Below are 17,493 nucleotides of genomic sequence, written 5' to 3'. Positions count from 1 at the left end.
GACACTGAGACGGCCCGGGCCCTGGGAGTTCTGCAGCAACGACGGACGCCCTTTCGGAGCAGCGGAGGCAAGGGCGCCTCCAAAGGTTCCGGCGGCGGTTTCTCCACCTACCGTCAAGCGGCCCGCTCGTCGTCTCAGGAGGCCTACAGAGGACAAGGCAAGTCTGGCGGACTCCGCCGTCGTCGCCAAGGAGGTCAAGGCGGCAAAGCCTCGTCCAAGCAGGATTGAACCGACCGTGGGGTCGGGCCCCCACCGAAGCACCCCGGTGGGAGGCCGGCTGGCGAGCTTCGTCAGCGTGTGGGAGTCCATCTCCACCGACCGTTGGGTGCTGGACGCCTTGGCCCGGGGCCACGCGCTCGAGTTTCAAAGAAGGTGTCCACGCGTCCCCCCCGTGGCCAGGAAAGAACTTCACGTCCCTCAACTTCTCCTGGAGGTAAAGGCGATGCTCAGGAAGGGCGCCATCGAACTCGTCCCAAAGAGGCTTCGGGGCTCCGGAGTGTACTCGAGATACTTCCTCGTGAAGAAGAAGACGGGGGGATGGCGCCCCATCCTGGACCTGCGACGTCTGAACAAGTTCATCAAGGCGCAAAAGTTCCGGATGGTCACCCTCCAGCACGTCCTGGGTCAGCTGGAGGAAGGAGACTTCCTGTCGTTGTTGGATTTGGAGGATGCCTACTTCCATATTCCCATCCTAAAGGGGCACCGAAAATTCCTCAGGTTTGTGGTCCAAGGGCGTCATTACCAGTTCAAAGCCCTCCCCTTCGGTCTACGGTCGGCACCCAGGGTGTTCACCAAGTGCCTCGCACCGGTGGCGGCGCAGCTGCGCCGCGAGGGGATCCACGTCTACCCCTACCTGGACGACTGGCTCATCCGAGCCAAGACGAGGGAGCTCGCCGTGGTTCACACGGCAAGGACCGTCCAACTTCTCACGGACCTGGGATTCTCCGTGAACTACGCCAAATCCCACCTGGTACCCGCGCAAGATGCTCTGTTTCTGGGAGCGAGGCTCAACACAGTGTCCCTTCTGGCCTCCCCGTCGGAGGAGAGGACCAGCACCATCCTGGGCAAGGTGCAACGGATGTTGGTGGCCGACGCGGCCAAGGTGAGGTCCATCAAGTCCCTCCTCGGAATGATGTCTTCCTGCATCTACCTCATTCCCATGTGCAGGCTCCGGATGCGCCCGTTGCAGGAGTTCCTGGACGCGCGCTGGATCCAAACGACGGGCAGCTTCGAGGAAAGGATCACACTCGACGAGAGTTTCCGACGAGCGATCCGGTGGTGGGACACCCGCGCGCATCTGACGGCGGGCATGGACTTCCGGACCCCAGCCCACCAGGAGACAGTGACCACGGATGCCTCCCTGGAAGGGTGGGGAGCGCACACCGAAAATCTGCACGCAAGGGGCCTTTGGCTCCCGACGGAGAAATCCTTACATATCAACGTCCTGGAGCTCCGTGCAGTGTTTTGGGCCCTCAGGTCCTTCCTTCCGTCCCTCAAGGGCAAGGTGGTGAGGATCTTCACCGACAACACCACCACCATGTTTTACATCAGAAAACAGGGCGGAACCAGGTCCCCAGCACTGTCCAAGGAGGCGCAGGACCTGTGGCATTGGGCAGTCGCCCAAGGGATGTTTCTGGTGCCGTTTCATATGGCAGGGATAAAAAACACCATCGCCGACTCACTCAGCAGGGAGCTGCGCTCGTGCCACGAGTGGGAACTACGGCAGGATCTAGTGGATCGCCTTCCGACGGTGGGGCACACCCCAGATCGACCTGTTCGCGACGGCGACGAACTCCAAGTGCCGGAGGTTCGCCAGCAGGTTTCCCCAGGCGAGGAGCATGGGCGATGCTTTCTCGTTCCCCTGGGAGGGCCTGTTCCTCTACGCGTTCCCTCCTTTGCCACTGCTAATCCGGCTCGTCAACCAGCTCAAGAGGTCACGGTGCAGGATGATCCTCGTCGCACCTGCGTGGCCGAGGCAGATATGGTTCCCGGACCTTCTGGACTTGTCAGCGTCCCCGCCAATCAGGCTGCCGGTGGACGTGGATCTGCTCTCCAGGGAAGGAGGTGCCATCCTCCACCACGACCCGAAATCGCTGAACTTGCAGGCCTGGCTCCTGCAGCGCTCGAGTTTGGAGGATACGACATACCGGCCGACTGCAGAGAGGTTCTTGCAAAGGCCAGGGCGTCCTCTACTCTTAAATGCTACGGACACAAATGGAAGAGGTTCTCTGTCTGGTGCCACGCACAGAAGATTAACCCTCTACGGATTACGGCTCCCCAAGTTCTGCCGTACCTGCTGACGCTGGCCAAAGCTGGACTGGCACACGCGTCCATCAAGATTCATCTGGCTGCGATCTCCCGATACACCAGGACCACGGGACGGACGTCCTTGTGGTCTCATCGTCTGGTGAAAGAGTTCATGAAGGGACTGTTCAGATCGTTCCCGCCGGTGAAGGCTCCGGCCCCGGCGTGGGAGCTCAACGTGGTGCTGACCAAGCTCATGGGACCTCCGTTCGAGCCTCTGCACTCGGCCCCGTTGAAGTTTCTGTCGTGGAAGACAGCGTTTCTTGTGGCCATCACCTCCGCACGACGGGTGGGAGAGATCCAGGCCCTTTCCTGCAAGGCCCCGTACTTGACTTTTCACGACACGAGGGTGGTGCTCAGGACGCACCCCTCCTTCATGCCCAAGGTACCGTCGGACTTCCATCTCAACGAACCCTTGGTGTTGCCTGTATTCTTCCCGTCGCCTTCGTCGCCGGCTGAGTGGACTTTGCACTCGCTGGATGTGGCTAGAGCGCTGAAGTTCTACGTGGACCGCACGAAGTGTTTTCGGAAGACGTCACAACTCTTTGTGAACTTTGGACCTGTCAATCAGGGGAAGGCTCTCTCGAAGGCTTCCATTTCCAGATGGCTCTCCGGCTGTATCATGTACTGTCATCGGTTGGCAAACCGACCGCTGCCCGGCCGTCCGAGAGCCCATTCCACCAGAGCGATCGCAGCTACCACGGCGTTCCTTTCTGGTGTGCCCCTGCTGGACATATGCAGGGCTGCTACGTGGAGGTCGACGCACACCTTCACGAAGTTCTACTGCGTCGATCGGGAGTCCAGGGTCGGCCAAGCAGTGCTGCGCAACCTGTTCGCCTGAGGTGAGCCTGGTGAGGAGGTAAGATGCTTAATGTTGAGTTTGATGCAATGCTTAATGTTGAGCCTTTGCCACCTCCCGTGGTTGTGCATGTGTGTACTGCTATGTATTCTTTATTCATGAGCATGTGAATCCATGCCAGACCCCATGCTGGAGAAGGAACAAGTTACTTACCTGTAACTGTTGTTCTCCAGCATGGGTCTGGCATGGATTCACATGCGAACCCTCCCGCCTACCCCTCTGCGGCTCTTCACTTGGTCATACTGCCACTTCACGTGCTTCCAAATCTGAAGATGGCTGCCAGAGGCGGTGCTTAGGTAGAGGGCAGTCATTGGCTGTGGTCAGTATGACGCAGAGACCAGTGATTGGTTGTTACTACGAAAGACAGATCAGAAACGAAACTGATACTGGTTTTTTCTTTACCGAGGATTCCCAGCCTGACTGGGAATATTCATGAGCATGTGAATCCATGCCAGACCCATGCTGGAGAACAACAGTTACAGGTAAGTAACTTGTTCCTTATTGATGGCTCTTTTGCCGATACTGTATTTGATTTCAAATTTTTGTCGTCTCCGTTTATATCGGTGCCCTGGCTTGATGTCTGCTTATTGTTGTGGTTTATTTCACTTAGCAGATCATCCAATGGTTCCTTTGATTTTAGTTTGTCTAGTTGGATAACTGGTTTGGAACTGCTTGTTTTAGCCAGTGCCAAATTTGAAGCTGCAAGCTCTATATGTTTCATTGCCCTGGTTTGCTTGGATTGTGGTAATTTGTCATTTGTTGCTTTTTGTACCCTTTGCATGTTTCTCAAAAATGCACGGGATCCCGTTTGTGATTTGGTTGTCAATTTTTGGTGATTTTGTTGTCTTGTCCTATTGGTTTGCGTTTTGTAAGGTCGAATAGGTCAAAAGGTGTGCACATTGGAGGTTCGTTATCAATTATGATTGGATTTAACTGGGAATTTGCTTCCATCATTAATGGTTGGATCTCATACTGAGTTGTCTGATCGATGTGATTTTTATTTGGGCAGGCTTTTCCTTCAGTTTGTGTTTCTTGTTAGTACTTTGGGCAGATGTGTTATTTGTGACTGTTTTTTCACCTTTTCATCTATTAATTTCTTTGTTATATTTGAGACTGTTTCCATTAGGGTCTGCTTTTCGATGCGTTCCGCTCTTGCCATGTACACTAAACGTGCTTGCCAGGTCCTAGATGTTTCTGCCTCCATATTTCATTCTTTCTTGTAAGCTAATTGTTAGGGATTCAAAAAGGGATTTAGTCATGATCATCGCTAGTAGCGTTGCTTGGTCTTTTGTAGCATCGACCATAGCCTCCTGTATTTTCAAGAATGGGATCATTGCATTTGATAGGACTGCAATTAGAGTATTTTGCAAGTCTAACATTGTGGTCGGCATTCTCATTGGAGACTCCACCAATCATTTGAGCGGTCTAAGTGCATGCTTGTCGATATGGATTCCTCAATTTCAGATTTAAGGTTTTTCACTTAACTATTTGCTTCGATCTCACATGGTTTTACTGATGCTGGTACTTTACTGTCTTTGTAGTTATTTGGCGTAGAGGTATTTATTTGGTTAGTTAAACCTTTCCCGTTGAATACCTCTTGTCTTTTTTCTTGGCAGTCCATTAAAGCATCAATTTCTGTTATATCCAGTGACAATCGAGCAATCCTGAGAGGGAGAGCCTGTGGATTCTTATCACATAGGGAATGAGTGGGACGATATGTTGTCTGCCACTGTTGTTTTGCTATCGATGCTCTCTCTTTTAAGGATGGAGTAACGCATGAATCATTTGCTCTTGTTTTCTGTAAGTATTTGGACTCCGCTTCTCCTTGTTTTGGTGTCTCTTTGACCTGAGCTATAAATGCATCTGATGGGGTCTGTCGATTTATACTTTCAACTGATAAAGGGTAAACCAGATCTGTAGAAGTCCTGATTGGACCATGTGCTTCGGAGTTCACAATCTCATCTCTCTTAAGCAAGTTTTTTTGTTTTACCTCGCTAATGTTTTTTTGGTCGTGTTTCAGTGCGATATTTGCATTAGTTTTAGTTGGTCTTAATTTTTCCTCTATATGCGTGTTATTTATTTGAGGTTTAGTACTTTTTTGGGCTCTGTCTTTTTCATTCATCGCTAATGTTTCTTCCAATTTCTCTTGGAGTCTAGTACGAGGTTTTACATTATCCATCTTGGTCAAGTTGAAATTAAGCTTAGTCAGACACTATACTTACACCAGAATTAGATAAACTTGGTATCTTACCTAGCTTTTCATCCGGCTTCCGCAGGGATTTCACTGCTGCGGTTTTGTGCCGATGTTCGGGAGACTTGTCTCCGGGTAGTCACGTGAACCTGCTCACGTGGGGAGATGGCAACCAATGAATACTGGCCCGCTCACTTCAACTGCTGTCTGCTGATGAATAATCAGCTGAGAGACTTACACGATTGGAGCAGGTGAGTCTTTCAAGGAAGTATTGGTTAGTCTGAAAATTAAAAATAAAGCCTCCAACCACACCGCAATCGTCTGTGCTCCCTTATCTCCACGTGGGTTCCTATGAGTATGTTGCCATTTCATTAGAACTGGTGTATAACAGGGGTATGTGGTCAAGCGTTAGGTCTCCACCTCTCCGGGCCAACAAGGTGAACAGTGTATACTCTGCGCATCAATTTGGGCGCCCCAGCGCCAAACAGCCGCACAACAGCCAGCGGGCTTGTCTCCACCGGGCTTAGTGCCGCAAGGGTGGTTTAGGTCTGAATAAAAAGCCCGATGATTATCACGTGATTGGTCACATGAGGCTGCAACGTCCCGCCTCCTCCAGGAAGCAGGAACTGTGGTAGCAAGAGTTCTCAGCTCGCAGTGCTACAGACCTAGCGCTGAATCAGGCAAGCGATTTTGAGTAAAATGCAGTCTTTTTCTCAGGAGCAGTACACGCCGCTCGGGCGGTTTAGGTCTGAATGGGCCCTGGGCCTAATGTGAACACATGATTCACTAACCACGTCTGGTCTTCAAGAGGTTTTTTTATGAAGTGCAACTACTGCCATTTTCAAGGGCTTGAATGGCACCAAGAGGCCTTGTAGCTGACAGACCTCTGGCCACTAAATTTGGACAGAATGAAGCGGGAATTGTATGCCTGCGCCAATGAGTTGGTCTACTTGAGTGCTGTCTGATTCTTCTGCAACTTCCTGTTGCCAGAGCCCTGATCATCATTCATACCCAATTTTAGCCATCCTTCAACCTATCACCCTAACCTGTACATATGCAACCGCTGAACTGCACTGGTGCAAGTCGGCAAGTAGTTGTAGATGGTGATGCAATATTCATAGGAGGGTGTGGCGTTTTCACACAATGTTTTTAGACTTTGATCTTGTAAAGGTGCTTTAAGAATGAAGTACCAGAAACACCCCAAAGGTAATCCCTCCCCTGACCATTGTAGTACATCCAATACCATGATTAATGCAATCTCCTCTGCTTCCCCCTCCACTCCCCAAACATGCAAGGTTCCAGGGATGCATTGATGAATGTGGAATTGGGTGTAAGACCACTTGTTTGGCTTCTGAGCTTGTGCTCCTAATCTTTAAAAGCACTAGGACACTTATCCCTTACTACATACCTGAGTAGAATGTGATAGATATGCTCAGTGGTTCTCAATTCAATACAGGAGTCGCAATGTGAAGTGTGCAATTTTAGTTAAATTTTACAGCTTCATGTGAATTTTTACATGCAACACCCCATTTCTCATGGAGTTGCATAAAGTGTGTTGCCAGGGCATGGCGGTTTTCTATTCTGCTTTGCAGAGTTAATCATGCCCATGATCAGTTGGCAATTGTGTTTTCAAGAAATGGTCTTACAATTTTCGACCTAAGCACCAGATGGCAATGTATTGAGGACCGGCCGTGGGTGGTGTGCATGCCACTGAATAGTGTTTTTTTTTTTTTTTTTTTGTTTTTTTTTCAGTGTCCGCTGTATGACTTTCTATGCTTTCTTCTGTACAGGCTGCAAATGTTTTGAACTACTGTTAATCGTACTGTTTCTTTAGCATATTAAAGGTCTGTTTCTAAACTCGTCCATCTCTTTTCTTAGTTGTGGACATCGGACACCCAAGGAGATGAAGCTGAAGCAGGAGAGGGAGGGGAGAATTAACAAGCCTTCCATTTTTCTGCCTCATGATATTTACTCAATAGACCGTTTGTCATCCATACTGTCCCACGAATAGTTTTTGTTTACGATTTTTGACAGGTTTATGTTACTTCTATTTGGATTTCTACATTTCCCATGTGCTTTTGTGTTTAATAGGGGAGTAGAGCCAGTTAACATTTGGGGTGTTCAGTGTTTTTCCATTGGATGTGGCCAATATGGCAAATGTGGCTTTTAAAAAACATTTTAAATGTTTGGCTTAGTGTTTTGTGGCTTGCCACAAAGCCATAAGCTGATTTGTTAAGCAATCAAACTGCCTATTGGTCTGTGTAATGGAAGAACGACGGTATACAGTTGCAGCCATAGCATAGACTAGTGGGTGCTCTGGGACTACAACAAACGACAGGAGCGGGTATGCTAAATGCATAGTATATGGCAAGCATGTGATTCAACAGTACCCACGTTTTTGCATAAGTCTACACTTATATTTTTACTGAATGTCCTTCAGTTAGGCCAACTGAGTACCCCAACAAACTAGTCAAACAATGAAAGGCAAAAACAATTCACATTCCATTATCTGTAAAGTTTCCTGCTGTTTGCTTTGATTTTGCTATACTCATTTTATTTGTATTTAAATGGTTACCACAACCTAAGAACAAATGTACAAGTACCAATGCAGTAAAATGAATAGCTTGATATCCACAATTACATTGAATATCGAGCACAGCAGTAAATTAAAAACCATGTATTTAACTTTTTTTATTTTTTTATTGTATTTTTTGCTTTTGTGATTTCTTTTTTTGATACTTGCCTAACATGCATGTGGCTGTGAAATAGTTAACCGGGAAATAACTTGAGATGATGGCTAGCTTTGTTTAATGTCTTATGAAATTTTCATGAACAATCCAAGCATAATTGTTAAGAACATGTGTAATAAGTTGATGTAAGTGGAATAAAAGTTTTATGAATGGACTTTACAATCAATTTCAGCATAGTTTTGTTTTGATTCCAACACTGATTTCTTAAGGATTAACAATGGCATCTGCAACAGTTTAACCATCAGTAGGATGCTATAAGGGGTGAGGCCTGCTGGCTACTAGGTGGCTACTTAATAGGAAACTCAAATGAATGGGCTAGTCGCACCTGACCAAAAAGCCAGAACAGTGGTGTCCTGGACCCCCTGGTGTCAGCAAACCATGGGCTGGTAACATTACACGGCTGGTGGGAAAAGTGGCCGTGCCAGCCTAGGAAGCACAGTCAAGGAAGCCACACGCTGCAGGTCTACACAGCCCAAACTTTCATTTGGCTCTTATGACCATCAAATTGGTCATCTGGGGGCAGGTGGCTGCCAACATGGCCCTCGGAGTCGATGGGTAAATAGCTGGAGTGCTGCGCATTACCTCGCTGAGCTTGCACATCTTCAACCTAATTGGCATTGATGAGCACATCACACTGGCAAAGGTTTGGGACAGCACCTCAAGGGACACAGGCTCTGAGCTTCTCCCTTTCACTAACCATTGTGGTGGAAGGAAAACCAACCCACTTATGGCACTTGACTCTAGAAGGCAACAATGATCACTTGACTCATTCCAGGCAATACTTCGTTATCTGGAAGGCTCCTGGCACTGCGGCCCTAGTTGTGTGCCTTACTGCAACACTGATCTGTGAAAGTGTTTAATGACAAAAGTAATGGGATTTCTCTCTTCAGCCCCCACCATCGATCCTGCCATGTCATTACAGAATGGCGAAGACATGAAAATCCGGACAGTTTATGGCACTAACTGAAGCAAACGATCTTGCTGTAATATAGGTCATTGACTTCTGTAAAGTGTTCATGGACTCGATAGAAACCTGCAGTTGGTATGGTGGGTTCGGGTGGCCCCTTTGTGACAACGTAGTGGCATGCATCACGAAGGAAGACAAATGTTTTGAATGGATTGTGTCCTCCCATGTATTCCTCATCTTTGCTATTCGTATCATCCGCTTTGCTGCTTCTGGGAGAGGGCGCTGTGCTCAATGTCGTGGCGTCTATCTTCCTCGGGGGTTGCCATAGAGAGTTGATTGTCATCCACAGTACAAATGGCTTGAGCCGTGCCCGTTGGCTTCAGTTCCGTTTTTCTCAACTTTCGCTTCATGTGTTTGAGACAGCGCTTCAGTTTTACATCAAGATGTCTTCATCTTCTAATCTTTTTCGACCACTGGTTTAAAAAAAAATGGCTGAATTGCAGGAAGAAAATGTCCACTGATTTGACAACCGCCCCACCCCCCAACCCCCCCCCCCACCCCCCACCCCCCCTCCCATCGCTTCTGCCTGTGGTGCCTGGGTCCCGACCTTCGGACGGATTGACTGCAGGTCCTGTCTGGCCATGACAGGAAAAGCTCTCCAGGAATGATGAGGTAAATTGATGGTGGGGGAGGGAAACTTTGAAGAGAAACTCTGGGGAGTCTAGGGACTCGTCCTGGTGTAAGTCGAAGTCTCAATAGAGGAGTCGGTCGAGAAATCTTCGAAGACAAGACGTCCCTGTTCTCCTGAGTCTACAAGGGTTAGCAATTGTCCAAATAAACATGATTGCCCAAGAATATGGAAGGCTTTCAGAGCCTCAATAATGCAAATCTTTGAAAATGCGGCCACAACCCCCTCGAAGTCACACGAAGACCATGCCCCAGCTCATCCTTCAGAGGAAGGTCGGAGACTACCAAACGCTCTAAATCCGTCGATCATCAAGGGTACTGTCTACAGAACCTTTTGCTATACCTCAGGCTCTTGCGCTTTTTCCTATCGGTGCATAAATCAAAGGCAACGCCAGACAAAATGGCGTTGGGTTCCAAACCTTTGACACCAGTGTAGGTTTCGTCGATGCCTTTGTCTAAGGCACCATTTGACTATCGAAGCCAGCGTCGGCAACATCGATGCCTCTGTCGAAGACTGCGTTGATTCCTGTAGTGTTATCGACGCCATTGGCAAAACCAATGCCGATGCCTTCATGGCCTCAAACCACGAGTAAGGTTTATACCCATTTGCCAAAGAAAGACTTTCAAGTCTAGGACTTATGTTTATGAGGATCCGCAATCCTGGGGTTTCTTCCCCATTTGGGTTGAAATATGGACAAAGAACGCTCCTAGCTGATTGATCCAGAATCAAAGATTTCTGATCTTTGACTGCTTCCAATCAGCTAGTGGCATAGACACTTCGCCTGAATTGGAGTTTGACAAACCTGACCCTGATCAAATTGATTCAGCATACAGGGATATTATGAATAGGGTTGTGGAGTTCATGGGCTGGAGCAGGAATTCTACCTATGAACAAGATGACTTGACAGATATTCTGAGCCGGGGTTCTCAGAAGGATCCAGTACTACCTTTCATACAGCCCTTCAAAGGAGGTCCTGTCCAACTGGGAAACCCCAGAATCGAGACCTCTGGTAAAGAGAATTGTTGACAGTTAAATTGTCTCGATAAGAGGAGTCATTTGTTAAGCACCCTACGCCTGAAAATTTAGTGGTCCAAGCATCTACATAGACCAGACAGTCTGCTTATCCCTCTATTCCCCCGGCAAGAGATGACAAGAGGATTGATGCCTGGTCTCGCAAGATTTTCTTCGAGCAGTATTGCTTTAAAGTCAACCTCAAACAATGTTACTTGTACCCTTTCGAGGTTTACCTACACCCTGTGGGACTGTTAATGACGGCGGCTCGGCACATTCCGGAAGGCGAAGAACAAGGCGGCTTCCTGGCTATTGTGAAGGATGGAAGGGAGGCAATGGGGGGGAATGTCTCCAGTCAGGACTGGACACTGCTGACCGCATCAGCAGGTCCATGGCTTCTAGCACCGTGCTACACATGTTTGCATGGCTGAGAAAGTCTGGCTTGGAACTGGATGTGCAGGCCAGGCTACTCAATATGCCTTTTGACGGCTTGAGGTTGTTTGGCAGCTAGGCAGATGAGTCTAGAGAAGCTGCAGTCACTTGGCGCCTCCATACGACAACCTCAGCAACACTCCTGCTATGGCTCATCTTCCAGGAGGGGTCATCCTTTTCGTTTCTATTACTCATTTGGAAGGGAAAGAGGACAAAAAAAGATTCCCTTGTGGTGCACGAGCAAAGGGTGCTAGATCAGCCCTAGCAGGGGCAACTGGTCCCTCAGCTGCTGCTGCTGCAGCCGCCTCCAAGGCACTGAGGTCTAGACCCCGGTGGGAGGCAGAATCTCTCAGCATCTGAACGAATGGCAGGGCTTTACTTCAGATGCTTGGGCACTGGAAGCAGTAGCCCAGGGTTACTGCCTTCCTTTTCAGAAAGGCCTCTGGATCATCCACCTGGATAAATTTTTTTATCCGCTCCTTGTGCAGAAAATTTTAACTCTGCTAGAGAGGTGCAATAGAACATGTACCTGCAACGGAGAGGAACAAGGGTTGGTATTCCCACCTACTGTCACCTTCCCAAGAAGGGTGGAGGATTGAGACCCATCTTTGACTTACGAAATTTGAATAATTTCCTCTGGAAGGACGTGTTCAAGATGACCCTTTCTTGGATCCTTCAGGGTCTCCAACTCAGACTGGTTGGTATCATTGGACCTTCAGGATGCTTATGTGCCAATCTATCTCAAGCACAGAAACTATGAGGTTTGCGGTTGGCAGTTCTCCTTTGCAATGTTTGAGTTTGCCATTCAGGCAGACCTCCGCCCTGAGGATTTTCACCAAACTGATGGCGGTAGTGGCAGCAAGTCGCAGGAGAGGGGATTCATGTCTACCCCCTACCTGGACAATTGGTTAATAAGGGCTCGTTCACCCGAACAGGCCCAGGAACATCTGAGGATTACCTGCCACTTCCTACAGTCTTGTATGATACAAGACTCCAGTTCACTGGAGCAGTCCTGGATACTTCCTCGGGTAAAGCCTCGCCTCCCGAGGTGAGGGCTTGGCACATTCTGCAGATGGTAACAAAGTTCCAGTATGCCCAGCATCTACCAGCCTTCGATTTTCTGAGGTTGCTCGGCCTCATGGAATCTGCATTTTTCTGGTGCCAGAGGCCAGATTGAGAATGAGATCCCTTCAATGGGCCCCTCTGACTCAGTGGTCCCAATTTTTGTGGAATGTCAGATCTTCTGCAAGTTCCGACCAGACTGGCTCAAGATCTTCTATGGTGGGCTTGAAAGGACAATATTCTCAAGGAGAATCTTTTTGGCAACCATGGCTGGAGATTACCGTAGTGATGGATGCCTTACTCACGGGGTGGGGAGCCCACTCCAGTGATCTGACAATCGGCGGTCATTGGTCTCCATCGGAGTCCAAACTACACATCAACCTTTTTGGAGCTGAGAGCAACCAGACTAGTGCTGAAGGCCTTTCTGCCCTCTGTATAGTGAAAACATGTCCTGTTAATAACGGACAACACAGTGGCCATGTGCTACTTCAACAAGAGGAGGCGTAGGGTCACTACCGCTGTGCAGAGAGGCAATGCAGCTCTGGTTCTGGGCAATACAAGAAGGAATCTCTATCAGCAGTTCAGATAGCCAGAGAACACCACAGTGGTGGACGCTCTGAGCAGGCAGAGCAGTCTCCCATGAGTGGGAACTAGCTCGGGAAGTCTTTCAAGAGAGTCACCCTTTGGGGAACCCCTCAAGTGACTGTTTGTGACTGAGGTCAATCAGAAGTGCGATCAGTACTCTTCAAGGGAATTTCTTCTAAGAGGAGCTCTATGGGACGTGTTCGTAGTGGACTGGGAATTTCCACTCCTTGCATGCATTCCGTTCGAGCCTTTGCCTTTTTGTCCTCTAAGGCTCCTCACATTGAACCGTCCTAGTGGCTATCGCATCAGCCAGCTGGGTGAATGACGTTACAGACTCTTGTAAACCTCCTCGCACCATTTTCCATAAATATAGCAATGCTCAGTCACACCTTCATTCCTACCCAAGGTAAGTTTCTGATTTTCATTTATCTCAAATTCCTTTGCCATCTTTCTAACCCAACCCCCCCCCCCCCCCATGCAAGGAAGGAGGAAGAAAGGCTTCACAGGCTGCACCCTAAAAGGGCTCTCAGCTTTTATATTTGTAGACTTAAACTGACCAACTTTTTATTGGATATACCGGCAACAAATTGGGCCTGGTAGTAACAAAACAAACCTTATCCTGATGGATACTTCTGGCAATATGAGAATGTTGCAAACTGGCAGGTAAAGCACCTCAAGATGGAGCAAGAGCTCATTCCACTAGGGCATGGCAACTTCGACCGATCTTCAAAGCGGTGTCCCGGTGCAGGAGATCTGTGCAGCAGCCACCTGGTCGTCTATGCATATATTTGTGAAACATTGTTTAGATTCAACCTCATCCCAAGGAGATCTTTTTTGCTAAGGCCGTTCTTCGTACGGTCCATGATTAGAGTTAATTGGTACTCCCTCCTCCAAATTTTCACTGCTTTGTGAGTCTATCTAAGATGAGGAATACGTGGGAGGATGCAATCCATTCGAAAGTTACTTATAACTAGTAACGTTCTTTCCACTGGATGTTCCTCCCAGCCTACCCCGCTGTACAATTTATGTGAATTACACTGTTCCTTGAGAGCTTGCGATTGAAGGGTACGCTTGGCCAACTCAGTTGAGGATATCGAAAAACAGAACAAGCCAACTGGCGCGCCTCAAGTTATTTGTACTGCGGATGACGTTGATGCTCTATGGCAACCTTCAAGGGACATGGAGCACAGCACCCTCTGATGTGGAATTGTTGTTCCGAAGCAGCAAAGCTGGTACAAATATCCGAGATGAGGAATACATGGGAGGAACATCGTTGAAAAAATGTTACCAGTTAAGTAACTTGTTCTTTTTAGCTATTGTCCACAGCTGCCATACACTACTGTTTACCCCATTTGATGTAAGAGCTTAATCTGCAGGGGTACCCAATTATGCCATGACAATGTGTTCTCCATGGGGTTCACGAATATTCATGAACCTGGTATGTTATTCACTAAATAGCTACTTTCTTGTGGCAGTTTTGTAAAATTTACTTTCTCCCATAGGTTTTGTCCATCTTGTTGCGGTTTCTCCATTAAAAAAAAATCTGCATTTACTGTTTGTTTTTTTTTCTTCTTTTTCAACCATAGGACACACCTCTTGTGTAGTCTGCATTACTTGTCTTTGATTCCTCTTTCATAGGTCGACGCCTTATATGAGGGTCTCAGACTTGGCCTACAAGGTTGTGTGGAGGCTTGCTTGGCATCGGACCTTTCTGCCAGTGAGATGCACCCTGTTGACAAATTGGTCACCTGTGCTCACTTTAATCTGCCAACACAGAGTGGCTCTTTGGCACGGGAGTTTTAAATATCACATTTTTCTGATGCTTGTGAATCTGCTTAGAATTGCATGCGGTGTATAAGTCTGGCATCTAGTGATAATTGCATCTTTCTTTCGAAGATTGTGGACGTCGACATGGGCAGGACTGTAACATCCCTAATGTGACGTGTAGTATACCCAAAATCCCTCATGCGTTGAGGTTCCTCAGATTGTATTTTCCACCCAACCAGTTGGTTGCCTTAAGAAGAGCTTGCAAGAGTTAATATTGCTCAATATTTTTTTTTGTCCCACGACCTATGGTCTTACAATTATTCTTTGACTGCTTCGTGGACTCAGTGCCGAAAGACATCCACTACTGCTCAGTGACTGGTGTACTGATTGTCGACTGTGGGGCTGCGGACCGCTGGCCAGTCCCTTACAGTAGGGACTGTGGCCCAGTGGTTATTCTTTTTCAAGAAGGCATTTCCTTTTTCCTTTGCTTTCCCAATTTGGGCTTGTTGTTGACTCCCTCTGCTATGGAGAAATGTCTGTTGTGTAATGGCAAATTCCTGTAGAAAGACACCCAAGACGATAAAGGACATGCAGACAAAAACTAGAGATGCAGGCAGTGAGTCATTCCCCCATTGGTGCTGTCGTTTTGAATGACTAGGATTCCAGCGGCAGCCATTTCTCTGATCTGGAAGCCATCAACCTTTCGGCAGAACACTCTGGTTCCCGGATGCCTGGCCTCGATAGAAGGGCCACCAGCAGTGTTAGGGAGAATTCACACCCCGGCAACAAGGACACACACGCTCCGCCTAAACGCACAACTCCTAAGGCCTCTCGATGGACACATCGAAACGCCCAATGCCAACAGGCCTGCCGAAAACTTCTGTCGGCCAAACCTCGTGTTCCAGCGCCCTCCCCGCAACAGTCTTCTCAGCATGCGACTGGGTTTTCCACTCAAAATGGCGTTCCTACAAAAAAGCACACGGTTACCAACACGTCCAAAGGGTGTACAAGCACTGAAGGCTTCAGCGGAGTAGACGACGCCGGCAGGCACATCGAAACTTGGCATTCACCTGCTGAAAATACACAAGCATCTCGCAGCTATTGTTTCGGCAGTGGAAGAACACTGGGGGGCAACCTCTCTCGCTGAGAGGAGTACTCTGAAGCCCCTAGCCTCTCTCAGGCTTTATCTGGAAAATCTCCCCCTTCTGACCAGCCTTTCCTCCGCCAGACCCCTCTGCATCATCCGTGTGGACTAGAGAATTATATGGGCAAGAAGGCCCAATTTGTAGACTTCTCTGATAAATGACTCCCAAGAGATAAACTCATTCCACCAAATTGCAGAAGCTTCCCATTCCTTCACAAATCCACCAAGAGATGTTGTTGGATTACTCAAAACAGGAGGATACATAGGAGGGCATTTTTTTTTAATTTTTATTTTTATATAAAGGGGACGCAGCTGACCAGGACCTGGACTGGGATCAGTATCGGCCAGCAGATCAGTGGCTTTGTCTTACACCCACTCATACCAGTGATGGCTCCCTTTTTATTGTCGCGGTCCTTCACAAGGTTGTTCAATCATGGGGTTGAAAAATTGTTTTGCCCCTTTCCATCTGACCCGATGTATATACGAGGTCCTGCCACACTGTAATCTCTGATTGTTCAACCACCAGAAAGAGGGCAGGGGTTCCACTGTCCGCAGCGGAAGCTCCCCAGATAAAGATTGCAAAAAACAGTATGCCCTTGGGAAACGTATTGCCACATCTTTAGCCTATTCAACCAGTATCGCTAATGATATGACTCGTCTCGCTAATTACAGCGCCGTCAGTCGGGCTTACTCTGGGAAGGCCTCCCAAGAGGGCCCATGCCATCATGCTTGCTGGTGATTGTGATGGAGGGCAGGCAGGTGACCTTTAATAAATTAAAGAACACTCTAGATGCTCCTGAAACTGCGAGATGCACTCTAGCACAAGGGACTCTACTCAAGACACATGCCTGAGGACTAAGGGCTGAGGAATCCACTGTTTGGCTGTGGCGAGTGACATATTCCATTGGAGAAAGGAGAAGTGAGGTGTGTGTGCCTGTGTCTTTAACAAACTTGCACCTGACCAAGTCACCTGACCGGGTCACCAGGCACAAAAGGCCGCCTCTACCGCCCTTGCAGCGTTAAGCCCTGAGGACTAAGGGCTGAGGAATCCGCTGTTTGGCGAGTGGCACAGTGCAGATGATGGATCCATCTAACTTAACCTCATCTCTAAGGACAAGAGCGCAATCTAAACGCATGGCAATTCAAGATGAGCTGCCTACAAAAGGCGCCCGCCAGAAACAGGTGAGCCAATACTTTTCCTGCCGATCAGCGTCGGAAATAGATCTAACCAAGGACCATGTCATTCAGATGCGCGATGATGTATTTTATCCTCTGCTACACGAAGACTGTTCGGCCCTATCTCTAGATGTCGTACCCTCAGTTTTCGCCCACCTTGAATCAAGTCACCCAACGCCCGTGCTAAGTAGCACGAATCAGGCTGAAGCTAAAAGTCAGCACTCGACTCATAATGCAATTTGTTTGAACGGCACGGTCGTGGATCATGACTTACCAGTGGGGGAGGGTGAACCGTGCTCCATTCTGGAGGCGGTGGGTGATCTCCGGACATCTGGTCGGTCGGAGCATGAGGTGGCCCCGGCCCGTGCGGAGGCGAAGCTGCAGGAGGCTTGGGACGTGAGGTTGCTGTCTGTGGCCATGGCTGCTCCTGTCGGTGTTGGTGGGCGGAGCCAGTTGGCAGAGGTGGAAGTGGTGGGGGAGATGACGCCGTTGCTGGAGATGCAGAGGCAACACAGCGCCTGTTGGACCTGGCGGAGGCTTGCCTTGTTAGCCGCATTGCAGCGGAGCCTACTTGGAGATCGAATGCTAAGCTCGATGGCAGAAGCAAAGCTGACCCT

General features: G+C 48.6%; 1 protein-coding gene across 1 annotated transcript in view; it reads left to right on the top strand.

The window, feature by feature from the left end:
- Window positions 1-8,270, top strand: part of YWHAZ (tyrosine 3-monooxygenase/tryptophan 5-monooxygenase activation protein zeta) — a 122,498-nt gene extending 114,228 nt beyond the window's left edge. Inside the window, exon 6 of the mRNA XM_069621446.1 lies at window positions 7,233-8,270. Coding sequence (XP_069477547.1) covers window positions 7,233-7,292 — 60 coding nt within the window. The 3' untranslated portion in view covers window positions 7,293-8,270. The remainder of the gene's footprint in view (window positions 1-7,232) is intronic.
- The last annotated feature ends 9,223 nt before the right edge of the window (window positions 8,271-17,493 follow it).

Source organism: Ambystoma mexicanum, chromosome 5q (genome assembly GCF_040938575.1).
Source record: "Ambystoma mexicanum isolate Mex_15411 chromosome 5q, UKY_AmexF1_1, whole genome shotgun sequence".
Lineage (NCBI taxonomy): Eukaryota > Metazoa > Chordata > Amphibia > Caudata > Ambystomatidae > Ambystoma > Ambystoma mexicanum.
The sequence above is the reverse complement of the archived record's forward strand: the minus strand, read 5'-3'. Positions and strand labels throughout refer to the sequence as shown.